Below are 27,247 nucleotides of genomic sequence, written 5' to 3'. Positions count from 1 at the left end.
CTGCACAGGGTTACATGCTCAAGCTGGCAACACCGTGGTAAGGCTGGATACGGGCACAGGGCTTATGACTCTGCCACAGTCTTTCATCTTTATCTATGTCCTGACATCAGATAAAGTTGTAAGTGGGGGTTGGCCAACTATCCATTTGGGATTTATTGCTAAATCCTGTTATCAACCTTTGGTATTGGCTTACTTATTAGTAAATCAGAACCTTTGAAATATCACATGTGGGCTGACTGAGTGAATAAAAAGAACAACAAAAAAAACAAGGCAAATCCAGGTGAATTTCTTTTAACGGATATACTTACGGTATACTGACATTACTTTTTATTCAGATCTGTTCTTTTGAATAGGACCACATGAATGTGTAAACCTATTCTAAAAAGTGCATGAAGCTACCACAGAAAGTACTCACAGGGAGCTGTGTGCTGTCAGTACATGGACCAGCACAAGATCACACCCATCCATCAAGCTTTCTTGCCCTAGGCATACAGTATAACAAATGTCACCATATGTGCACACTAAGAACTCATCCAGCTCTTGTAACAGCAACAGACAACATGAAACTAACACTTACCCTCCATAGTGGCCCCCATGAGAAAACATTTTCCTCTCGTAGTAACTCTTTTCTGGTGTTAAAGGGGTTGTGCCATTTAGAAAACTAGGTCTAATCTGATGCATTATGTGGAATTAAACATCTTGAATGTACTGTGCAAGCATTTCGTGAAATTACCTGTTTGAGAGAGAGAGAGATCAGGCTACCACATAAAAGGCTGGCTTCGGCAATGGCAGGGTGATAGCCAATTCTTCCTGAGGACGTGGCGTCATGCAACATAACTTGGTGAAGCCGTTATGGCGGCGATCCGCCGGTACCGGGCATTACCGGCGCAGGCGCCGCCTTACATCTCCCCCCACCGTGAATCCACGGTGGGGGGAGATGAAAATGTATCCCCCAGACCCCAGATCAGCCCCCCTAGTGGGCGATCACTATCCCTCCCCGGGCGGCCATCACATCCAAGATAACCGCCCCCATCCCTGCGAACAAACGATGTTTGTTCGCAGGGATGGAAATGAATAAATGATCAAAGCCCCATGCTCTCTGCCACCGGAGGTAGCTGAGAGCATGGGGCAGTGATCGGTGACCCCCCCGTGTGGTCCCGGAGCAGGCGATCCAGTGGTCTCTGTCACTGAACTATGATTACTGTGATAGAAAATATCACAGTAATCATAGTAATACAGTGAAAATGAATGTATAAAGTACAAAAAGTGAAAAACATACAAAAAAATAAAACACACACTTTTTATTATAGTAATAATTGCAGTTTACTCCCAGATTACCCCTAACCCCCCCAGGTTGCCCGTAACCACCGCAGGTTGCCCGTGTCCGCCCCAGGTTGCCCGTAATCACGCCAGATCGCACGTAACCACCGCACGTTGCACATAACCACCGCACGTTGCCCATAACCACCGCACGCTGCCCATAACCACCGCACGCTGCCCATAACCACCGCACGCTGCCCATAACCACCGCACGCTGCCCATAACCACCGCACGCTGCCCATAACCACCGCACGTTGCCCATAACCACCGCACGTTGCCCATAACCACCGCACGTTGCCCATAACCACCGCACGTTGCCCATAACCACCGCACGTTGCTCATAACCACCGCACGTTGCCCATAACCACCGCACGTTGCCCATAACCACCACACATTGCCTATAACCACCACACATTACCCATAACCACCGCACGCTGCCCATAACCACCGCACGTTGCCCATGACCACCGCACGTTGCCCATGACCACCGCACGTTGCCTATAACCACCGCACGTTGCCCATAACCACCGCACGTTGCCCATAACCACCACACGTTGCCTATAACCACCGCACATTGCCTGTAACCACTCCACGTTGCCCGTAACCACCCCGAATTGCCAGTGACCCCCTCCAGATGGTCTGTAATCAGCCCTGATTGCCCGTAACCCCCCAGATTGCATGTGACCACCGCACGTTGCCTCTGACCACCGCACGTTGCCTCTGACCACCGCACGTTGCCTCTGACCACCGCACGTTGCCTCTAACCACCGCACATTGCCTCTAACCACCGCACGTTGCCTCTAACTCACACACGTTGCCAGTGACCCCCTCCAGATTGCCCGTAACCACACCAGATTGCCGTTACCACCCAAAATTACATGTACCCACCCCTGATTACCTATAAGCACTTCAGTTTATCTGTAACCACCCCATGTTGCCCGTAACCACCACAGATTGTCTGTAACCACCCCAGGTTGCCCCTAATCACACGTAATTCCCCCCAGATTGCCTCTGACCACCGCACGTTGCCCCCGACCACCGCACGTTGCCCCCGACCACCGCACGTTGCCTCCGACTACCCCAAATTGCCAGTGACCCTCTCCAGATTGCCCGTAACCATGCCAGATTGCCTGTAACCACCCCAAAATACAGGTACCCATCCCAGATTACCTATAAGCACAGTTTATTCGTAACCACCCCACGTGGCCCGTTACCACCCCACGTTGCCCGTAACCACCCCAGATGGTCTGTAACCACCCCAGGTTGCCCGTGACCACCCCAGGTTGCCCGTGACCACCTCAGATTGCCCGTGACCACCCCAGGTTGCCCGTGACCACCCCACATTACCTGTAATCTCATTTTTTTATTGTATTTTAGTAACTATGCGCTATTCTAATAACTATTACTAGCTGTGGTTTTGCTCCAGAAAATTGGCGCTCCCTTCCTTCTGAGCCCTGCTGTGTGCCCATACAGTGGTTTATGCCCACGTATAGGGTACCGTTTTACTCAGAAGAAGCTGCGTTACAGATTTTGAGGTACTTTTTTTTCTCCCATTCCTCGTGAAATTGAGAAATTTTAAACTAAACGAACATATTATTGGAAAAATTCGAGTTTTTCATTTTTACTGTCTTATTTTGAATACTTTCCTCTAATACCTGTGGGGTCAAACCGCTCACTGCACCCCAAGATGAGTTCTTTGAGGGGTGTACTTTCCTAAATGGGGTGACTTTTGGGGGGGGTTCTATTCTGCTGACACTACAGGGGCACTGCAAACGCACCTGGCGCTTAGAAACTACTTCAGCAAAATCTGAACTGAAAATGCTAATTGGTGCTCCCTTCCTTCTGAGCCCGGCTGTGTGCCCATACAGTGGTTTATGCCCACATATGGGGTACCGTTGTACTCAGGAGAACCTGCGTTACAAATTTTGGGGTGCGGATTCTCTCATGTTCCTTGTGAAATTGAGAAATTTCAAACTAAACGAACATATTATTGGAAAAATTTGTGTTTTTCATTTTTACTGTCTAATTTTAAATACTTACTCTAATACCTGTGGGGTCAAAATGCTCATCCTACCCAAAGATGAATTCTTTGAGGGGTGTACTTTCGAAAATTGGGTGACTTTTGGGGGGATTCTGTTCTGCGGACACTACAGGGGCTCTGCAAACGCACCTGGCGCTCAGAAATTTCTTCAGCAAAATCTGCATTAAAAAAGCTAATTGGCTCTCCTTTCCTTCTGAGTCCGGCTCTGTGCCCATACAGTGGTTTACACCCACATATGGGGTACCATTGTATTCAGGAGAACCTGCGTTACAAATTTTGGCATGCTTTTTTTCTCACGTTCCTTTTGAAAATGAGAAACTTTAATCTAAACGTATATATTATTTGAAAATTTTCATTTTCGATTTTTTTACGGCCTAATTGTGAATACTTTCCTCCAGCCCTTGTAGGGTTAAAATGCTCATTATAACCCTAGATTAATTCTATTTTCCTAAATGGGGTCACTTATGGGGGTTTTCAGGATACCAGACTTCTAAATCCATTTAAAAAAAGAACTGGTCCCTAAAAAAATCAGTTCTGGAAACTTTCACAAAATGTGATAATTTGCTAATAAATTTCTAAGCCCCATAACACCCTAAAAAAGTAAAATATGTTTCCCAAATTATGCCAGAATAAAGAGGACATATTGGTAATGTGATTTAGTAACTAATTTATGTGCTATGACTTCCTTTTTTAGAAGCAGAGAATTTCAGAAGTTCATAAAATGCAAAATTTCCTAATTTTTCATGATATTTTGATGTTTTTCACAAAAAACACACAAAGTAGTGACCAAATTTTGCCACTAATATAAAGTGCCATATGTGACGAAAAAACAATCTCAGAATCGCTAGCATACGTTAAAGCATCACTGAGCTATAAGAGCATAAAGTGAGACAGGTCAGATTTTGAAAAATGAGCCTGGTCATTAGGACAAAACAGGCTGCGGAGGCAAGGGGTTAAAGGAGTCTTTGACCAAGCCTTAGTGTTTGTGGGTTTGTACTGAAAAGAGGGGTACTCCTGGTTTACCTATGAACTCTTTGTTGGTATTCTGAAGAGAGAGAGAGAGAGAGAGAGAGAGAGAGAGAGAGAGAGAGAGAAAAAGATTCGCTAATCCCCATGTGCCGGCATTTTTTATAACCTGCTGTTTTTGGCTACAATCCAATAAGGTGGGCCAGGTATGCCTAGTACAATTGCAATCTCCAAGAAGTACTTTCAGTTTGTCTCCACTGAACCTGTAAGCAAGGGGGATGTTTGCATGGCATCAGCAAGGGGTCCAGCAGGGGAAACCAGGAATTGATTAGATTCATGTAGGAGAAAAACAGTACAGTAATATAAGCTACTATACTAAAAACAGCAAATGTGCACTCCTTTGCATTTATTGGGGAGAATTATCAAACATGGTGTAAAGTGAAACTGGCTCGGTTGCCCCTAACAACCAATCAGATTACACCTTTTATTTTCCAAAGAGTCTGTAAGGAATGAAAGGTGGAATCTGATTGGTTGCTAGGGGCAACTGAGCCAGTTTCACTTTACACCATGTTTGATAACTCTCCCCCATTGTGTATGGTGCACATCTGATTTTATAAACTTTTATAAACTACAACCCAATAATCTGAACATTCTCATTCTCCAGAGTAAGGGTTAAGGCGCAGGCAGCCAGCAATGCATACTACCACCCTCACACTGCCAACTCATTCATAGAACAAGAGGGAGCCTGATGACACAGTGTGGCATAGTACCGGTGGATTCTACGCTCTTCTGCCGTTTCCAGTGTTATTTACTAAGGTTGCAGATATAGTATAAGTGGTACTTGTCAAGTGATCTGTTCAGTTTCAATCAATGAGATGCTGACCTCTGTTTTAAAACCACAAGGGACTGTAAAAACGTTTAATTGTCGCAATATTCTGGCCTCTTTGCCTTTCTGGCGTCATTGTTACATTATAAATGATGTCTAGTTGTTAGCAATGTTTCTAGGCAGGTGTACAACAGCTAGTATTAAACATTTTAGATGAGACTGCATATTTATGGAGAAATCTATTTTTAATAAACCTACGTATGTGCTGTATATGCATCAGTTGCTCTTCTGCTGAAAAAGCAGACGTAGCATTAAGGATTCTTTGTTGTAAGTCTTAAGTTGTCCTGAACTAAAACACTGCTTGTATTTACATGTTCAACCAGGTACACCTATTCCAGTGTAATATTTATCAGTTTTTCATTTACTATGTTGATATTAAGCTTTAAGTGAATCATTATATAGTGTTGCTACTTTAGTTACCCTTTGAAATTATAATAAGCTCATGTTTTAGGCTATGTTCACACTATGTAAAAAACACGGCCATATTTCATAACAACGGCCGTATTTGCGTAAACAACGGCCGTTATTTGCAAAATAATGGACGTTGTTTGCGCAAGTACAGCCGTTATTATGAAATATGGCCGTGTTTTTTTACGTAGCAAGAGCCCAGCCTTGAATAGTGAATTCTATACTAAAAGAGTCAAAGAGGCTTTCCCTAGCTGTAACACCCCATGCCCCTTCCATCCCTTACACAGCTTGGAGCTTAGATTTCAGCTGACTGTCAATCTAGCAGGGTCAGGTATAGGAGGGGTTAGTTAGGAGGTATTCCAGCTAGCAGAGGATCAAGAGCTCGGGAAAGCCTCCCTGATACTATTCACTGGTAAATATGTTCTGGAAGCACCAACTGATATATAAAAGGAACCATGTGTCTCCTTGACCTAAAAGCTATCTAACAGTGTAAGCGGTTTGGAGATTAACTTAAAGTGGAAGAGCTAAACTCAAAACGACAAATGAGCTAAAAGATACTAAAAATAAGAATCTTACAAAGTTTACCAAACAAATCTTTCATGATCTCTGAAATATTTGTTTAGGGCAGGGTTTTATGGAGTTTAAAAGCAGCAGACTGATTTCATCCAGGTACCTCTACCATTCTGCTCAGGGTGATTCCCACTAGAGATCGTATCATCTAACCCTGTTAGGCTTGAAATAAAAAAAAAGTCACTTGAAATGTAGTATCAGGGTTTTACCAGGTTTTATGCAATGCAGTGTTGAGGTTGAAGTTTTGTGCCCTTTGGTCTTTATTGCTGATTGTTCTGTGTTTCATTTTGGACTGATGTAGTTGTTTTACTCATATCATTACTAGTAAGAATTAATTGTAATATACCTTTCCCTGTACATCATTTTGTACTTTGCACTTTATCAGCAACTTTTGGGAATAAATTTGTTGTAATTTGGTATTCATGAATGCTCAGGGCCTGGGCCGACCCGTCCTCTCCATTTAGGAGCTACTGACAGCTGTACTGAACTTGCACCTTCCTGCCTGTCCTTGTCTGTATACAGTAAGCTGGGTAAAGCACCAGAGTACTATATAGAGACAGGGATCAGGGTGACAAGCAGAGAGGTAGACGGAGGCAGGGCCCCCTCCTCATTGCCCCTGGGTTCCTCCCCCCCTCACTACCTTCTCTGGCTACTCTTACATGGGGACAGAGGCCATAGTACAGTGTAGGGTCTGCCCCGATATGAGGTCACCTTATTGGGGTGAGGTGGTTTACACTGTTTGCAAATGGTAACCAAGAGCCTCATTATTTTTGTGGGAATTTTTTTTTTTTAAGTTGGGGGGGGGGGGGCTTTTAACTATTTTCATGTCCTTAGTGGGTCTGTATCTTGCCATTGCAGTGAGCTGTTGCATTTTTCTGTGTTTTTGTGTGTTTGCAAACTTTTTTCTATACTCGATCTCATATTTAGGGCCCTATTCCACCGGACGATTATCGTTTGCATAATTAACGGTTAACGATCTCAAACGACCGCTATTGCGGAAGACCTGAAAACGTTCACTCATTTCCATGGAACAATAATCGTTACTTATGATCGTAATTGCGATCGTTTTTTCTTCGCTATTTATTTGCTATTGCGTTTGTAGCTATTGCGAACGACCGAACGTCTTATTCAATTCGAACGATTTGCAAACGTTTTGCGAACGAGCAACGATAAAAATAGGTCCAGGTTTCATAAAGCGATCAACGATTTCTTGTCCGGTCGTTAACCATTAACTGCATTTCAACCGAACGATTATCGTTTAGATTTGAACGATTTAACGATTATCTGAACGGTAATCGTCCGGTGGAATAGGGCCCTTAGTCTCAAGCTCTTCCCATATTCTTAATTTTCTTTCCTCAAAAACATCTCCAATGTACCTTATTCCTTTTTCTTCCAATTTTGTCCCATTGTGGAACCGCCCCAACTCTCTCAAATTCCGATTATACCATAATGGGATAAACCCAAACGATCCCAGTGTTATGGGTGCACCTCAAGAGTGCTGTCATATTGACTGTCTGCTCCAAATTGCAAGTTATAAGTTTATAGTGCGCACTGAGAATCAAACACACTGATGGTTAAGGTGGATCCCCTTTTTTTCAAAGATGGCAGCCAGTTTATATACCCGGTGACGGGTGTTCTTTTACTAAGGGTCCTATTACACCAGCAGATTATCTGACAGATTTTATTGAGCCAAATCCAGGAATGGACTAAAACATAGAACAGTTAATAAAGGAAAGACTGAGATTTCACCTCTTTTTAAATCCATTCCTGGCTTTGGCTTTAAAAAAATCTGTCAGATAATCTGTTGGTGTTATAGGGCCCTAAGGCTTGTGTCAGTACTTTATTGGCTAAGGTACAAAAGGAGTTAGTTACGTAGCACTAGTGTTACTTACGTAAGCTGTAAGGAATGTAAACATCTCTACATCTTTAGGCTGGGTTCACACTACGTATATTTGAGGCTGTATGTTTGAGGCTGTATAGCAACCAAAACCAGGAGTGGATTAAAAACACAGAAAGGCTATGTTCACATAATGTTGTAATTGAGTGGATGGCCGTCATTTAATGGGAAATATGTGCTGTTATTTTAAAACAACGGCTGTTATATTGAAATAATGGAAGTTATTTACCGTTATATGGCGGCCATCCACTCAATTTCAACATTGTGTGAACAGATCCTTTCTGTGTTTTTAATCCACTCCTGGTTTTGGTTGCTATGAGGACCTGACATGAGGACCAAATACAGCCTGAAATATACATAGTGTGAACCCAGCCTTAAAAGGTCAGCGCCATATTGTAATGGCTTCACTAAATATACAAAATATCACATCCTTAACAGTTCCCCCTTTAAAGCCATTATCAAAAGCAGATGACCTTTATTGCTAGGTCAAAAGGCTAACAAATCTGTGCCACGGTATGTGTGTTCTGAGATCTTCATCACATTAGGGACAACCTATCTCTAGCAGATAGGCAACCTTCTGAGGGGCTTATACACATTAAAGTCAAAAGTCAGATTCTAGTCTAGTTGTCCTTTCTCCTGGAAAAAGGATCAAGTTAGTTTCAACCACGGATTTAAAATTTAGTGAAAATTAGGCTTAATACCTGGATAGTTCACTAGATCTGTGGGTGGTGAAGGATAAATTTCACAGGGTGGATGGTAATGGTGTATATTTCGAGCAGAGACTGGTTACAAGTAGTGTGCCTCAAGGGTCTGTTCTGGGTCAAGTTCTTTTAATATGGTTGCAAGTGACATATGAGAAGGTTCATCTGTTTGCTGATAACACAAAAGTGTGCAATAGGGCTGATATTCCTGGAGGTTTGTGTAATATGAAAATGATTTAGCTTTACTAGATAAGTGGTCAAAACAATGTGTCACATACATTAAACGGGGAATTTGATACAATGGATCACAAAAAAATGACAACTGAACTTAGAATGCTTTCTGTAGACTAAATGTTTGACGTACAGAAAGAGATAAAGCCTGCAGAGAACTATATTTCTGCTATGCAGTTACAATGCTTACTATTTTGTTAACTACATAATTATGTAAACTAAGAAATCATTGTGCTGTATTTACAATTCATGGGAAAACGGGGCCGAATTTCTATGTGAAGCTGATTAAGTCTTTCCGAGTTTGCAGTGAATGCTTCCAAGATGTACTTCCTGATCAAAACTGCCAATTCCTGCCTTTTATGTCTTTAAGAAATCTTCTAGTGTCTCGTGAACCATTGATGTAATTGCTAGGCTGACTGGAAGGACTAAAATGAAAGGCATTGTGCAGTGATGGGAACTAATAATCTGCCAAAAGAGCTGCAAATCAGAAGCTACATGCCTGTCTTCTCTCTGAATGGTTTCTGGCTGTAGTACCATTACTTCAAGGGTCATATTCATAAAGTGGAATAAATAACCACATACACTCATAGCTTTTGAAGGCTGCATCTTAGTTGACAATAAAAACATCGAAGACTTAGATGAGAGTATGACACATCAAAACCTAATGTCACTAGGTTATGATATCGGTAACCATTGCTCAAGCTTTATCTTCACCCTATGTAAGGTGTGCAATGTGTTGGTGTAGGTTGTAATATTTCATCAAGCTTCAAAGCACAGGTAAATGGTTGGCTAATATGTGTAGATAAAAGCCATCCACAATTCATGGATGTGGGTTCCTGACAATGTACAAGACATGTGCTTGCACAGTGGTTGGTGGATGCATTAATAGCTGTAAACTGAGACATAGAATGAGGAAGCTCTGGGTAAAATAGCTGCCTAGCACAGGATGCTTTATAGCCATGTCTTTTGCTTTCCAGGCCCTGTCTCACCAAGACAACCTCTGTCACAATCAATCTTACGCAAATTTTAGATTCAATTTTCTGCTGGTTTTAACTTCTTCGCTTTCTGTTATTAAATAGAAATTAAAAGTCTGTATAGATCCCAAAGTTTTCTTTAATATTTCAACCAAAGACATATCTTCATGTAATAAATGCATCAGCAACACAAATATTTCCCTTTTTAAAAATTTCAATCAGCGTTGGTAATACTTACAAACTTGGAATCCATACTTCCCTGCTGGAAGCTCAGAGGCCCCACTCCACCTAGCTGTGTCCTTCATTTATAGAATGCAGCTGCGATCTCTAGGGAGTAGTTAGACCAGTGATATACAGTACTAAGTGAGTCCATACAGTGCAGAGTTATATTGGTCCCATGATAACACTGGGGGTCTCTCATGTGCTGTGACTAGATTCTGCAATATAGGGAGAGAAGAAAGAGGAAAGCGGGGGCGCCTCCTGGTGCAATAAATAATGATAAAAAGTGTCAGACACGAGAAGGGGTGTTGCACTCAATTATAGGCACAACTCTATAACAGGCATAGAAAATAGGACACCGCAGCTCCTGCCGGGGTACGTCCAAGGGAGTCGTACGATGAGAAGTGTAGATTGCCAGCTGCTGCAGGCTTTAGGACCATATGAAGTCCCGGCTTGTGTAGGGCGCAGGTGTCCAAGAGACCACAGATTGAAGTGGTTATTTCATGGAAGGGATATTTATTAAAAAACGACGCGTTTCGGCCGCCAAATATAAGGTGGCCTTTCTCAAGTTTACCTTGGTAAACTTGAGAAAGGCCACCTTATATTTGGCGGCCGAAACGCATCGTTTTTTAATAAATATCCCTTCCATGAAATAACCACTTCAATCTGTGGTCTCTTGGACACCTGCGCCCTACACAAGCCGGGACTTCATATGGTCCTAAAGCCTGCAGCAGCTGGCAATCTACACTAGATTCTGCAATGTGTGAGGGGACCTGACAATGTTCATGTATGTATAGAAGCTACAGTGACTGGGAGAAAAAGAGCACCCCAGTTGTATCACCTACAGTATAAGGCTATGTTCACACAACATATATTTTCATAAAGTACAGCTGTTGTTGCCAATTGCAACAATGGCCGTGATTAATACGAAAATATGTTACCTCTCCGTCTATGAAATCCCGGCCAGAGTGTATACACAAAGTATACGCTCCAGCCAGGATCTCTAGCGGCGCCACAAAACATAGCCGCAGAGAACCTGTCAGTGCACACAATAAAGTGCGCAGCTCCGGCCGCACGCTCCATTGTGTGTAGTGGAGAGTTCTGATGTGGGCACACACTGATGCGCCCGCATCAGAACTCAGTGTCACTAAGCATTATCCGGCCGGTACTTCAGTACCAGCCGAGATGATCTTATCTGACACCGGCCGTTCCGTGACCCGGCCTGGTCACGGAGAGGCCGGTGTCATACAGAACATAGCCGCATACTCTATAGTGGCAGGGAACAGAAGTTTAATGTCACTGATCTTTTAGTTACTGCTCCTAGATAGTACTCAGAGCAAGTACAGTCATGAGAATACCCCCTCCCCCTTTTCTCTGCAATGCCAGAGGCATCATTCGACACTCCTGTATAAGATGTATAAGAAGATGTTTTATAGAGTTTCAACTTCATTAAACAATATACATACTTCTTTATGGGAAAACTATTTAGCAAATGCATTTGATGTATAATACAGACTGCCAAGTTTGTATGAAATATTTGTTAAGCCTCGGATCTCTTTTTAGTACATTTCCAGCTTTTGCAGTTGATTTTTATTTAATCCCTTTAGGCAGAATTTTGAGACTTTAATATTCAGCAAACAGAATTACTATGAGATTTACGTATTTCAGCCTCCATGTCTTGCCTGTGTTCCAAGAGAATATATGCCAATTTTACATGATGTACTTTTCATGTTGTCAACTGCTAATTTCCACTAATGGCACTTGGCAAAGTCCTCGTAGTTCACACTGATTGCCTCTGCATCCTAAATATATTTGTATTCGAGCACTTTTCAAATTGAGTAAAGTGGTAGAATGCATGTCACAAGCAAATTCAATTACTTATTGATATAGATTTCCCTTGGCGCCTGATCCAGGCTCTAGAAGCAGCTCTTTAACTCCACCTCATTGTACTTTCTGGCAATGTACTGCTCTGATTTAGCTTTTATACTGAAATTACCAAAGTAGAATAAAGGTCAACACTTAAAAGGCAGCAGTTTTATTATACCAATTTTTTAGAAGGATACAGGCAAGACATAGTGTAATATAGGGGATATACCAGCACCAGTGGAACATACTAATAAGCACCTATTCACACACCTTCTATTCATTTGGTGTTTGACTGCTCAGTATTATATAGCAGTCAAATAAGGTCTAACTAATGCTGAATAGTCTTCTACTAGAACAACTTTTCCCACTAACAACACTCATCACCTATTTGCAGGACAGGTGTTGAGTGTGTGATCACTGTACTCATCTTTATCATATGCATAGAATTACACATGTACAACCAGTGCCATTTGAATGGGGAATGTGGGACCCCTATTCCCATGATTACTGGGGGAGGGAGGAAGGGTGCACAGTGGTGGGACATCCAACAATTACAAACTCATCACCTATACCGCAGATAGGTATTGAATGTTGTTGATGGCAAAGCCCCTATAATCACTTGATTTCTGTGGTCAAAACTAGCCAAAGCATAATCAAGGGGTGCCTGAGCTATTACACATTTGGCTTACATGTACGCCCCTCCCCCTTCCCTGAGCTTGCTACATAGCAGGTGAGACCCGGCTGCTATCAGTCATCAATCATGCTGCAGCTCGTCATTAACCCCTTAAATACCACAGAGCAACAGCAGCGTTTAAGTGTAAGTGACAGGAGCGGCTCCTGTCAACCACCGCTCGGGACTCCTGCAGTGTGACTACGTGGGTCCCAAATGGTTTCCCTGACTGCTGGAGTTATATTGCTTTCTACCGTACAGTCTGATCGCTGACCTTTTCATAGGCAGGCTCTATGTGAAGATCGCAGATAACGTTGATCAATGCTATGCAATCGTATAGCATTGACCAGTGTATGCAATATAATGATTGCATGTAATTGTCACCTAGTGTAACTTAAAAAGTGTAAAAGAAAATGTTTTTAAAAATATTCCAAAACCCCTCCCCCAATAAAAGTTTAAATAATCCTTTTCCCATTTCATAAATAAACATGTAAAAACCTAAAATAAATTAACATATTATATATCGTAGTGTGTGTAATTGTCCAATTTATTAAAATAACAATATTGTTCCCTCACCGTGAAAAAAACAAGGATTAAAGAGGATGTACCACCAGGCACTGGCACGGGGAAGCCAATGCTACGGTCCGTTTTTCAAACCGCGGCCAGGTTCCCCCGTACGTTCTTTCCACGGTTTCCGGCCGGTGCTCGAGCACTGGAGGTAGGCCGGCCCGCCCCCAGTGGGAGAGAATTTCCTCCCCTCTATGACACGGCTCCGTTAGAATCAAAGGAGCCGCGTCTTAGAGGGGAGGGGAGGGGAGGGAATTCCCTCCCACTGGGGGCCGGCCTACCTCCAGTGCTTGAGCACCGGCCGGTAACCTTGGAAAGAACGGCACCGTATAGGGGGAACCGGGCCGCGATTCGAAAAGCGGACCGCAGCATCGGCTTCCCCGTGACAGCGCCGTTCTATTTCTGTGTCAGGTTAAAGAGGACGTACCTGGTGGTACATCCTCTTTAAGTTGTATTTTGTATATAAAAATACATTTTAATAAAAAGTGATCTATACATCCCATTTACACACAAATTATATGCATAAAAATTTAAATCATGGAGCACAATACGACACCCCATACAGCCCCAAAGATGAAAAAAAAGGGTTATAAGAGTCACAAGAGGGCCATTTTAATCAGATTTATTTGCAAAAAAATCTCAAAACTTGTACTGTTGAAATAGCAAAACATTAGAAAAGATATGAAAACATGGCTATTGTTGTATTCAGACTTACCTATAGAATAAAGATACCATGTCAGTTTTACCATAAAGTCCATTACTTAAACACGTAACACCCCCAACAATTTGCAGAATTGCATTTTTTCCAATTTCACCCCATAAATAATATTTTGGGGATTTTGTCATTCATTTTATAGTAGATTAAAAGGCGCCTTTACAAAGTTCACTTGTTAATGATGTTGGAACATAGTTTTAAACAAGTCAATTAAATCATATTATTTGAACTCCTTATTAAATCATACTCTACAGCAGTTTGTACATAGCTTTTAGTTTATAAATAATATATGTATGCGACTTCCTATTAGCTGTTCACCCTAATTATGAAGAAAAAAAATTTAAGTGATGTAAGTTTAGTGGTAAAACCGTTAACCTTCTACGGTATTTATATCTGCATTCTAAATGTTCCAAATTCCGTTCAGTATTAGTTCACAGATCAAATGTAAATGTTTTCTCAGTGTGTCGCACAATCCAAGAATAGATTGAAGTGCTACCAAAGTCTTGTTCTGTAAATGTAGTGTTAATGGACATACATACAGAACAGGTTATGACTATAGACCAGTGATTTTCAACCAGTGTGCCGCAGCACACTAGTGTGCCGTGACACATGGTCGGGTGTGCCGCGGGGAAAGTTCCCCAAACTATGGTGCCCCTGTGTTTTGTTCCCCGGCTATGCGCAGCGATCAGTGGCGGATTATAATGTGGGCCGTTGCGTGGTGCGCTGCGGCGGGCCGTGATGCACGCATCCAATCAACGTGTGCGCTATGGCCCTACGCACCACGCTCCCGCTCTCCGCTGATTGTAGGAGCACGTCCGGACCCTACGGGCGGCCAGTAGGTGAGGTGGCAGCAGCGGCGACAATCTCGGAGGAGGTGAGGAAGGGGGGGAGAGAAACCTGGGGATGGGGGAGAGAAACAGTGGAGAGAAGCAGGGGGGAGAGAAGTATGGTGGAGAGAAGCACAGGAGAGAAGCAGGGGGGAGAGAAGCACAGGAGAGAAGCATGGGGGAGAGAAGCACAGGAGAAGGCAGGGGGGAGAAGTATGGTGGAGAGAAGCACAGGAGAGAAGTAGGGGGGAGAAGTATGGTGGAGAGAAGCACAGGAGAGAAGCAGGGGGGAGAGAAGCACAGGAGAAGGCAGGGGGGAGAAGTATGGTGGAGAGAAGCACAGGAGAGAAGCAGGGGGGAGAGAAGCACAGGAGAGAAGCATGGGGGAGAGAAGCACAGGAGAAGGCAGGGGGGAGAAGTATGGTGGAGAGAAGCACAGGAGAGAAGTAGGGGGGAGAAGTATGGTGGAGAGAAGCACAGGAGAGAAGCAGGGGGGAGAGAAGCACAGGAGAGAAGCATGGGGGAGAGAAGCACAGGAGAAGGCAGGGGGGAGAAGTATGGTGGAGAGAACCACAGGAGAGAGGCACAGGAGAAGGCAGGGGGGAGAAGTATGGTGGAGAGAAGCACAGGAGAAGGCAGGGAGGAGAAGTATGGTGGAGAGAAGCACAGGAGAGAAGCACAGGAGAGAAGCATGGGGGAGAAGTATGGGGGAGAGAAGCACAGGAGAGAAGCAGGGGGGAGAAGTATGGGGGAGAGAAGCACAGGAGAGAAGCAGGGGGGAGAAGTATGGGGGAGAGAAGCACAGGAGAGAAGCAGGGGGGGGGGAAGTATGGTGGAGAGAAGCACAGGAGAGAAGCATGGGGGAGAGAAGCACAGGAGAAGGCAGGGGGGAGAAGTATGGTGGAGAGAGGCACAGGAGAAGGCAGGGGGGAGAAGTATGGTGGAGAGAAGCACAGGAGAGAAGTAGGGGGGAGAAGTATGGTGGAGAGAAGCACAGGAGAGAAGCAGGGGGGAGAGAAGCATGGGGGAGAGAAGCACAGGAGAAGGCAGGGGGGAGAAGTATGGTGGAGAGAAGCACAGGAGAGAGGCACAGGAGAAGGCAGGGGGGAGAAGTATGGTGGAGAGAAGCACAGGAGAAGGCAGGGGGGAGAAGTATGGTGGAGAGAAGCACAGGAGAGAAGCATGGGGGAGAAGTATGGTGGAGAGAAGTATGGTGGAGAGAAGCAGGGGGGAGAAGTATGGTGGAGAGAAGAACAGGAGAGAAGCATGGGGGAGAAGTATGGGGGAGAGAAGCACAGGAGAGAAGCAGGGGGGGGGGGAAGTATGGTGGAGAGAAGCACATGAGAGAAGCACAGGGGGGAGAAGAAAACAGGCCCAGGTTTCACACTGAGTTAGTATAAATACATTTAGAATCTATATTATTAACTATATGTATAATATGTCCTGTTTTAGTGCCATTTTGGTTGGTGGTGGGCCTCGGGATTTTTTAAGTATAAAAAGTGTTCCGCGGCTCAAAAAAGGTTGAAAATCACTGCTATAGACCATGTAAGGTGTAATGGAGGGAAAATTGACATAAATACAGACATCACTGTCTTATAGATTGTTTTGTATCATGGTACACGGGAACACGTCATGACCTCTTGCTGTTTTGAAGCGGAGCCATCATTTTAAAGCACAATGAAAATATTGTTTGTACTTTCTTCATGCTGTGTGTATTTCTACCTTTTTATCCATTTACCATATTATTTTGTTATGGTTTTTTGTTTTTGTTTTGAGTTTAAAGGTCCCTACCACTTTGTGCGCGCAGCAGGATCCCTGTTTAAAACTCCTGCGGCTCTGCTCTCCACCCTAAAGCAAGTGTATTACAGATCAGCAGAAGCTCCATAGTCTGCATTGTAAGTGTATTACAGTGCAGCTTATAAAAAGAAGACAAACACACAAGGGCGCTAATATAGTGTAGTAGGCGCTGTATGAATAATCATGAGTGCAGATATGGGTTGTGCAAAGGGTAGGCACAACTGCTGCCTGGCTTGTGGTCTTAGGCAGATGTCATCCATTACAATGTATTTGCCAATAGTAATAATCTCCAACCTGACAATCAAACCACTTGATATACCTTGGCATAGGACTCAGAAAGAAACTCCCATCTAGATAATGAATATATATTTCTTGGCATCTATTCACACACATAAAACCAAGTGACAAGTTTTGGCGCTGTACTAGTGCCTTCCTTTTTATGGATTGTATTGGCATCCGTATTTCCGTAAAAAAATATGGATGAGTTATAATTGACATGTTGGAAAAAAAAAAAGGATTTATAGGAATACGAAAGCACTACAAATGCCCAATCCGTAATTTTTAGCGGATTGTACGGGTGGACAGCGGGAGGAATCTACAGACTTGAAAAAATTACTGACCGTGTGCATAAGGCCTTAGGGTGGAGTGCAGAGTCGTAGGAGTTTTGAGCAGGGATCCTGCTGTATGCACAAAGTGGTAGATACCTTTTAAAGGTAAGGTGTTCGCATTTTTTCTTTTATTATTATTATTATTTTTTTTTTATTTTTTATTTTTTTTATTTCAGTATTTCCAACTGTTGACCAGCAAATAGGGCTACCATGAGAATGGGGAGACTTGTAACATGCTCCCTGCTGGTGACCTCACACCTCCCTTCATCTATATATTTCTATATATACATTTTTTTTTAATTTTGCAGCACTGTGAGTTTGTTGGTGCTGCACAGTAGTCAACAACCTGGGGCAAGCTATGTATATATTTATTTATTTTTCAATAGTTTTAATTGATTTTTAGAAGTAAACAATACAAAAGTATAACGAAATTTGGAACCCCTGAATAATGAGTAAATTATACTTTATATTCTTAACACAGTAAACTTATGTTCTGACTATTTTCATACAGCGTTAATTTGAGAGAACGGTCTTTTCTTGTCCTAGCTATGTATATATTTAAGCAGGGCAGATCCACTGTGTTTTTCCCATCTAGATTTACAATATACTGTATTCTAATACAAAAAAAAGAGTCTGACATTTTAACAAATGCTCCGTAAACATCTACATGGCAGTTGACCTGCAGCGCAGATCTTATATTTGCAGTGTTTCAATTTGTTGTAGAAAAATTGAGGATTTGTTTTAGATTTTCTTCATTGACTTAAAGAGGAAGCCCCACCAAACAAAAAGCAGGGAAGCAGGGGGGTGCAGGAAAATAATGAACAAGTAAACTCACCCGTCCCTGTGCCTTCCTTGCGCCGCCCCGGGACCCATTGACAGCTGTCGAATGTCACCTTCAGCTGAAAACTGGGTACTTCACGTACCCAGCTCTCCTAGCTGCAACATCAGTCACTCATTGACTGAGCGGACAGTTACTCTGCCGGGTATGTGATGTCGCAGCTAGGAGAGCTGCATGTCACCGGCGGCTGTCAACGGGACCCGGGAGCGGCGCTACGGAGCACTAGTCAAATGGTAAGTCTGCAGTAAACTTGGAATGAAATAAATTATTGTGGATTTTTTGGATTTACCTCTGCATTAACACTCACCACTGCTTGCAGAGCAATGAGCACACACATACTGTATGCGTGAGGAACACACATAAGGTCAGTACAATCAGACATGAACACTTATGCTCAATACAGTCAGGGGCACAGATGTACAATCATGCACAGGTACTTTTAATACAGTTACAGCAGGTAAGAGCAGGAGGGGGAGCAGGGAGCTGCCGGGCGATCGACTGGGCAGCCCATAGTAGATAGCGGCCTATTACTAGGAGCGACAGCAGCAGATCGTTGCAAGGCTGCTTGTTTGTCTTTCAGCCTGTTGAAAGACAAAGATCAGCCGACATCATGCATGTTGGCTGATCGTTGTCTTCTATTACACATAGGGGTCTGCATACGGCTGATAATCGCTTCATGTAATAGGGCCTCAGAGATATGCTGATGAACACCCAGTACCTCAGGGGTACGCACTTATGTGCCCAGTATAGGCAGGGAAGCATACATTCATATCCTTAGTACCGTCAGGGACACATAAACACAGTACTGTTAGGGACACATACCCCCAGTACAGTCAGGGACATTTATACATTCACTACAGTCAGAACATGCACACTCTTTAAAATGCTTTGCGTTTTCTACATTTTTTTTATATTTTTTTACATTTTATTTTATATTTGTTTTCCTTTCTTTACTTTTTACTTTATTATTATGTTTTTTCTTTACAGAGAACACATTTAGCAGAAAATGACAGTAAGCAAACAGACTCCAGGTACAATGCTGTGTCAGGTGTCTGTGATGAAACCTTTAATATTGACAATTGGTTGGCTGCTTAGCGTTTTTGTGTATGTGTGAATTATAGTTTTGCTACAGCTAGACAGACACAGGATGGGTATCACTGGTATATACTATACGAGCCTCCCTTACCTCTCCATTCCCCTACTGCAGCACAGTATAGCCCAATAGGGGAAGGGGGTGAGGGGGAAGTGATAACATCTGCCACCCATCTGACATAATGGAAGAAACTTATGTAACTTTATATATGCTGTCTCCTGTACCCACTGGTCCCCCCCCAGAAAGTGACAACGCCTTTCAGCTGTCCCGCTGCCACAATCTTGCCCACATTATTGTACTTATACTTTCCTGAAACTGCCCATCCACCCGCTCAGGCAGGTTAGAAGAGCAGGTAACACTGGAGACATGGAAATGCACTGTTTCCATGTAAAGCATGTGCTACTGTATTTCTTCTAGCTTCTGGCCTCTGCAAACCTAGTGCTGGCAACCCCTCTATCCCATTATTTGCTATGTATTCCGCGTGACAATGTGGAAAACTTTCTATAGTGCCAGCATAAGAAATGGTGTTGCGAGGCATCCTTACTTTCGTAGGCCAGTGTGATGTCTACACAACTGGGTTAAAGCAACTCCAAAGCAGAAGGTCTTTTTGGGTGTTATGGAGTGGTAAGTACCTATCTGTAGAACTTTTGAACCGACAACAAGGTCATGAGTGCCTCCGTTGATCTATATAGGGAGAAAAGGTCAGCATACTGTAATGCAAATTGCTGAAAAAGGTAAATTTTTCAGGACTGTATATTATGTCCACAATCGTCCGCAATCCATAAAAAAAAATTGTCCATAGTCAATCCATAGTGCATCTGCAATCCTTCTCTTTTGAGGATCCGCAAAGAATGGGAAGGTAATAGTTAAATTAAGGTAATCCATATTTTTTGCGGACATTACGGATTTAACATGCTTAATGCCCACAAAAAATGTGAATCCTATAGACTTCTATTGGCTATGGTCCACACTAGGACTATGTCCTATTTTTTTGTAGGGTGGATTGGGATCTGTAAAACTACAGTGTGAATTGCCAATAGAAATCAAATGCACAATTACGGACAGATTTACAGAACTTGTGAATAAGGCCACAGATAGCTGTCATTAATGGTACGTTTACACGTAACGATTATCGCGCAAATTTGCGCGATAACGATTGAATTCGAATGATAATCGTACGTGTAAACGCAGCGAACGATCAAATGAAGAACAAGAAATCATTTTGATCTTTCAAAATGTTGTCAAATCGTCGTTGATCGTTCGCAAAAAATTCGCAGATCGTTCCGTCTAAACAGTCGTTGCGAAAGTCCGGCCGCCCGCAGCCCGGCCCCCCGCCCGCAGCCTGGCGCCCCGCTCATCTGCAGCCCGGCCCCCCACTCATCCGCAGCCACCTGTGCCGGCTTGATCGCCACCCCCGCCGCTCCGATCGCCACCCCCGCCGCCGCTCCGATAGCCCCCGCTGCCCCGGCCACGAGCATACCTTACCTGCTCGGCGTAGTGGGTGTTCGAAATTCCCGGCTCCCTTCTTCAGTTCATTGATTGGCTGAAGAGGGGAGCCGGAAATTTCAAACAGCTCCTCTTCAGCCAATCAGTGCTCCTCTTCAGCACTGATTGGCTGAAGAGGAGCTGTTTGAAATTCCCGACTCCCCTCTTCAGCCAATCAATGCACGGCAGCACTGATTGGCTGAAGAGGAGCTGTTTGAAATTCCCAACTCCCCTCTTCAGCCAATCAATGCACGGCAGCACTGATTGGCTGAAGAGGAGCTGTTTTAAATTCCCGGCTTCCCTCTTCAGCCAATCAGTGCTGCCGTGCCTTGATTGGCTGAAGAGGGGAGCCGGGAATTTCAAACAGCTCCTCTTCAGCCAATCAGTGCTCCTCTTCAGCACTGATTGGCTGAAGAGGAGCTGTTTGAAATTCCCGACTCCCCTCTTCAGCCAATCAATGCACTGAAGAGGGGAGCCGGGAATTTCGAACACCCGCTACGCCGAGCAGGTAAGGTATGCTCGCGGCGGGGGCGATCGGAGCGGCGGCGGGGGTGGCGATCGAGCCGGCGCAGGGGGCTGCGGATGAGCGGGGGGCCGGGCTGCGGGCGGGCGATCTTAAAACGATTGCAAAACGATTTTTCCGTACGATGTATCGTACTGTCTGAACGCTGATCATTATTTCAAAAAAACGTTACTCCGACATCGTTTATCGTGCGATCAGGCCAATTATCGTCCCGTGTAAACGTAGCATAGTACTAACTAATAAAATCTATGCACAAAAGCATACATCCCCAAGACTCCTAAAGTGACATTGAAAGAAGAAAATGTAGCCTATACAATTATTATCCTCTTAATCTAGAAACATCACACAGCCCTATAATAAATATAACGTTTATATAACATATAGGAGAAGCAAAGTAGCATATCAATGGATTCCTGCTAAGAAACTCATTAGCAACATGGTGGACATGTGAATTGCCCACCACCTAGTGGAAGAAAATAGAAAAGGTGTGTAGAATACCTTGGCCAAAAAGGAATGAACCTTTCTATCTTTGAGGAGTCTGCCTTAATGAAAAAGTAATAAAAGGTTTCTTCTTATATATTGACTTTGATCAAAGCATTGAAAAGGTATTTATCATTATTATTATTATTATTATTATTATTATTATTATTATTAATAATGGAAAATAGGAAAATCATTATGTACTCCACCTCCAGCCATCTATTGTGATCTGTTGCTGCTAAGGTTATGTTTATAAATACACATAAGCAAACAGTTATAATAGGGGTGCTGCACATTATATCAATAATGCGAAATTTAAAGGGGTATTCCTCCTATGTTCTGCCCCCCAAAAATCTCCCAAGTGATAGTGTAGCTCACCACTCCCACATGATTTTTTTTAGAGACCTCTTTTGTATGTGCAGGGGGATGAGTGGCTTGGAAAACAGCCAGAACAGGCAGGGTTCTTAGTGTATATCACTTTTTTTTATGTACAAAAACATTTTCAGCGGAATACCCCCTTTCATCCAAAAGCAACACAAAAAATTGTGTGTACACCCAAATCATTATGATGGATAGTAAATCATAATTTGTTGTCAGATGTGCATAAAAAGACACTATATCATTAAAACACCTAAAAAGATATGCAACACATAAGGACCCATATAATAATTTGGATTCACAGTAGTACAGACTTATGATACAAACAAGCCGATGAATGAGTATATGCAGTCTCTTAAATGTAGGTCTCCCACAGACTAAGGGCTAAGGGCCCTATTTAACAGAAAGATAATTGCTCTATTTAATAGAGACAACGATCAGCTGATGAAACGATCAACAGCTGGTGAATGCGTAAAAAAAGCGTGGACAGGTATGTAGGGATTCATTTTTTTACAAGGGCTGCACGGACATCGCCAACGATGTGCGTGCAGCCCTTGCTGCCTGCTTATGAAGGAGATTGACGCTTGCTCACAGAAAGTCCTCAGACCGTGTAATAGGGCCCTAAGAAAAAAGAATTACCAATAGAAATGAGCACAACAGTTCATAATATGTAAAAATAATCAAGCCCAAAAAAGGTACACTATGATTTAAAGGGGTATTCTGAATTTTTACTTTTATGTAATATTTGTAATATTAATAATGTAATGTAATATTACTCTTATGTGATATACTTTTATCATCTTTCTGTGATGCCTACGGTCAGTGGCTTTCTAGATTAGTGTTGTCTCTGGTATTTTCTGGCTTCCCATGTGGCTCAAGACAACATATCATAGCTCACATGGTCACGGTGGTCTTAGTAAGAAAGAAACCTACAAAGTCATTATGGGTGAAAGCTGAATGACCACAGGGTCACTTTATATTTCTCAATTGCCATATGTATTTATAAATATTAATACCCTATTAGTCATAATAAAATGAATAAAATATAGCTCTGAGATCTAGATAGATACTCTCCACCGGTAGGAACAGTGGGACCTCCACGTTGGATGCACAGTCCCCACTAAGGTCGGCAACCACCTGATTCACAATTCAGCAACAAATGGGGTTTGGAGACAGCATCCGTGCAGTGAAAAAAGTTACTTTATTTTGCTATTTGCATATAAAAAGACAACGTTTTGGCTCTTAACAATCCTGAGCCTTTCTCAAGTCTGACTTGAGAAAGGCTCAGGATTGTTAAGAGCTAAAACGTTATCTTTTTATATGCAAATGGGAAAATAAAGTAACTTTTTTCACTGCACGGATGCTGTCTCCAAACCCCATTTGTTGCTGAGATAGATAGATAGATAGATAGATAGATACAACACGAAAGTCCCAAGCACTCCAGCATAAGTGAAAAAAGTAGTGGTTTATTGCAAGGTGCAAAAAATACAAAGATGCAACGTTTCAGTTCTCTCTCAGAACCATTCTTAAGCGGTTCTGAGAGAGAACTGAAACGTTGCATCTTTGTATTTTTTGCACCTTGCAATAAACCACTACTTTTTTCACTTATGCTGGAGTGCTTGGGACTTTTGTGTTGTATTTGGGGATCCCTCCTGCCAAGGGACTTGCATCCTGCAGCACCCGCTGCACCTGTTAAGAAGTGCGGCTCCTATCTCTCTTCTAGATAGATAGATAGATAGATAGATACATTTTATTTTATATATATTTTATCCATTTTTATCTATATATTAAGGGAAAAGTTTGCTTCCCTAGACAAAATCTGGCAATCACAATTAATTACTGAATCAATTACCCTGTTATATAACTCATCCCGTTTTAACTCTTTTTGTGGGTGTACCTTGACAACGTCCCCTGGCAGAGACTTCCTTCTACTGCTCTTACGGTAAAAAATTCCATTCTGTGTCTCTTTAGAAACCTTTTTTTTCCATTAGAAGTAGAGGGATGTCCCCCGTTATGGTTGCAGTTCTTGGTATAAATAGATCATAGTAGAGGTCTCTATATTGACATTTAACAAAAAGTGCAACAGCAACCTACAGGTTCTAGTGCTTACCATATATATTCCCCCCGGCGTACACACAATAAAAATCTGCTTTATAGATGTTAAAAAAAAATTAGGATCTTAGCACATGTCACCACGTTAAGGTGTCTTCAGAGACATGGTCCTACTCTAGCATTCTCACACTAGCAGTGGCCTCTCCTGGGCTAACAATAAGCCTAGAACTGGGCAGATAGGGTCAAAATAATCTCTATTTATAGCACCACAGAACATGGTTGGAGTGCAGTCCTCTTTTTTTTTTTTTTTTTTTTTTTTTTAATCAGATAACTTTTTATTATCCAACTCATTGCATCACGGACAAAAATACATATAACAAAAAGAAAAAAAAGGGCATTAAAGAAAGGTTACAAGGTACAATTCCAGTATAAACAGTGTATATAAAGGCATCAAATATAACTACAAGAATAAACAATTGTTTATAAACGAATAAATAAAGAATAAACGAAATAAACTTTTTTTAATATCTATAGAGCAGGTTTTTATTGTGTGTATTGTGGGGTGAGTATGTACGGTGATCACTTGCACCTGTAGGTTGCTGTTGCACTTTCTGTTTTTTTGTCTGTACTTTAGTCACATTCGGCATTCAACCTGCAGTGTGAACAGAGGCATAGGGGTGCTGCCAATTTTTGCTTTTTTTCTCTGTATTGACATTTGATTTTTAAATATAGTTATTTGGTCACCTTTCAGATATTATTTTTTTTTCCAAACCATAATTTTGATAATCTTTCTGGGTCCTGCAGTCTGCTTATTCAATTTATTTAGTTGCATGACATCCAATGTCAGCCTTTCTTTGGCTGACCAGGAACTTTCTGTGGTGTCTATACCACAGAAAAGGTGGTCAACAGTAGCGACCACACAATGTTGGGGGTTAGGGCAGGTGTTTATGCTTTATTTTATTTCTTTTCAAAGCACCCTTTAAATAATCACTTTTGGTGTCATTCTTGTAACCTCTTTACTTTTTATAAAAAATACAGACCATTTTAGGGTTTGTATTATCTTACCTTATGTTGTTTAGTAGTGTACCCTTTGCTTCAATGGCTAGATGTGATGCAGGGCAATAGGAAATAATAGATGGACAGAGTAGATGGACGAGGTGGCCTTTTTCTGCCTAAACAATCTTCTCTGTTACTTCTTTCCCTTTATAAATAGTATTGTTTGTGGGATAGGGACTGGATAACTAGATGGGTATTCTGATCTGCTTACATTATGTGTTAGGTTTCTTCCCTCACATACAGCGGCACCACTAATTACCTTCTGTAATTCTGTTTGTCAGGAAAGAACTGGGATCTAACGGCAGCTCTGAGTGACTATGAACAACTGCGACAGGTACACACTGCAAACTTGCCTCAAGTGTTCAATGAAGGAAAATACTATAAGCAGCAGGACAGAGAAATCACCCAGCATGTCACCAAGATTGAGAGACCAAACCTCCAAAGACAAGAAGACATAGCTCAAGGTAATGACATTTGCTAGGAATAATTTATTGTGATGTGTACACAGCTGTGTTTATGACAAATTCTCTTTAACTCAACCACCCAGGTCAACGAACTAAACATTCATCTGTGAAATCCTTGTAAGCTCAGTCACCATGTGTCCACTAGTTTACATTGACTGCTTCATATAGAAATTATGTACACAGAGGAAAATAGTTGGAAACATTCATTGTTCTGATGAAAAGCACCCCTCCCTTTTATACAACTGTTTGCAAAAGACCACTAACAGATTACGGACGATAATCGTCCCGTGGAATAGAAGGCAACAATCAGCCGACATCGTTCATGTCGGCTGATCGTTGCATCGTTTGTCTTCCAAACATGTTGAAAGTCAAACGACTCATACAGCAACGATCTGCTGCCATTGCCCCGCGGAACAGGAGCGGCGGCAGCAGACCACTGCTGTTTGCTATGGGCTGCCCGGACAATCTAGCGTTCACCCAGGCAGCCCCCCCCCCCCTCCCGGCCCCTCCTGGACTCACCTGCTTGCTACTGCCGCGTGGAATAGCGGTGGCAGCGAGCGGGGAACGAGGAGCAAACGAGTGCTGACAGCGCTCGTTTGCTTCTCTAGGTCGGCCCGTGGAAAAGGGGCTTTAGTGTTAGTAGTAGTTATGAAGAGAGTTTGACAGAACTAAGGCTGGGTTCACACTGCGTTTTTGCTGTCTGTTTAATGAATCCATTTTTTTAAATGGTCAACCACGTTTTTGTTTAAGCGGAAAAAAAAAGCGGGTCCGTTTTGGTCCCCCTTTTTTTTTTAAAGTCAATAAAAAAACAGATCCAAACAGTTGCACACAATTGGATCCATTCTTGCATCTTTTTTCCCCATAAAATAGATATGTTATTTAGACTGCAAAAATGCAGCCCAATGCCTAACTGGACTTATTATTACAGTCCAGAATTATGTTCTTTTCCATTACCTCCACATGTCTCTTTCTCTTCCATACGTGATGTTCCTTGAGGTCTACAGCATGCTGTAGCAGCTCCTTCATCTGACATAATTTTGAAATCTTTTTATAATAATTTCCATAATAAAACTATTTGGAAAAAAAATAAATCTTCTCATTAATGGATTTTCTTTGTTGTATTCTTTAGAGAAAAGACTGTCCAGAGGCATATCTCATGCCAGTTCAGCCATTGTTTCTCTGGCTCGGTTACATGTGGCCAATGAGTGCAGCAGTGATCCATTTCCTCTAGAAATGCCCATCTATACATTCCAACTACCAGACCTCAGTGTGTACAGTGAAGACTTCAGAGTCTTTATTGAACGTGATTTGATAGAGCAGTCAACAATGGTGGCCTTGGAGACAGCAGGTAAGTCATATGGTTTACACCAGAGTTTTAATCCTCAGTTATGAAGGGCACACTGATAGGTTAGGAGTTAACCAGCAAATTATTTCAAATTAAAAGTAAAAATAAAAAATCTCCAGGGGGGAGTTTGGGGGTCGCACAGGAAAGGACCCATTTATTTTAATGTCAACATATACTGCACCCCCTGCTAGACACTAAAGGTATATACACCCGGGTCGTGACGTGACGTCTTCTTTTTTTTATTGAGAAATTGAAGCCTGCCTAAACTAT

General features: G+C 42.5%; 1 protein-coding gene across 4 annotated transcripts in view; it reads left to right on the top strand.

The window, feature by feature from the left end:
* OTUD7A (OTU deubiquitinase 7A) overlaps positions 1-27,247 on the top strand; it is a 109,651-nt gene that overhangs the window by 33,597 nt on the left and 48,807 nt on the right. For 3 of the 4 annotated variants that reach the window (XM_069981945.1, XM_069981944.1, XM_069981946.1), the window contains 2 exons: positions 25,450-25,632; positions 26,762-26,980. In XM_069981945.1, the coding sequence (XP_069838046.1) occupies positions 25,450-25,632; positions 26,762-26,980 (402 nt within the window). Of the gene's footprint in view, positions 1-19,086; positions 19,133-25,449; positions 25,633-26,761; positions 26,981-27,247 lie in introns of those variants that run through there. The other variant, XM_069981947.1, reaches the window with a different exon arrangement.

This window comes from Dendropsophus ebraccatus, chromosome 1, assembly GCF_027789765.1.
Source record: "Dendropsophus ebraccatus isolate aDenEbr1 chromosome 1, aDenEbr1.pat, whole genome shotgun sequence".
NCBI classification, from domain to species: Eukaryota; Metazoa; Chordata; class Amphibia; order Anura; family Hylidae; genus Dendropsophus; species Dendropsophus ebraccatus.
This window is presented reverse-complemented; position numbering and strand designations above follow the sequence as displayed.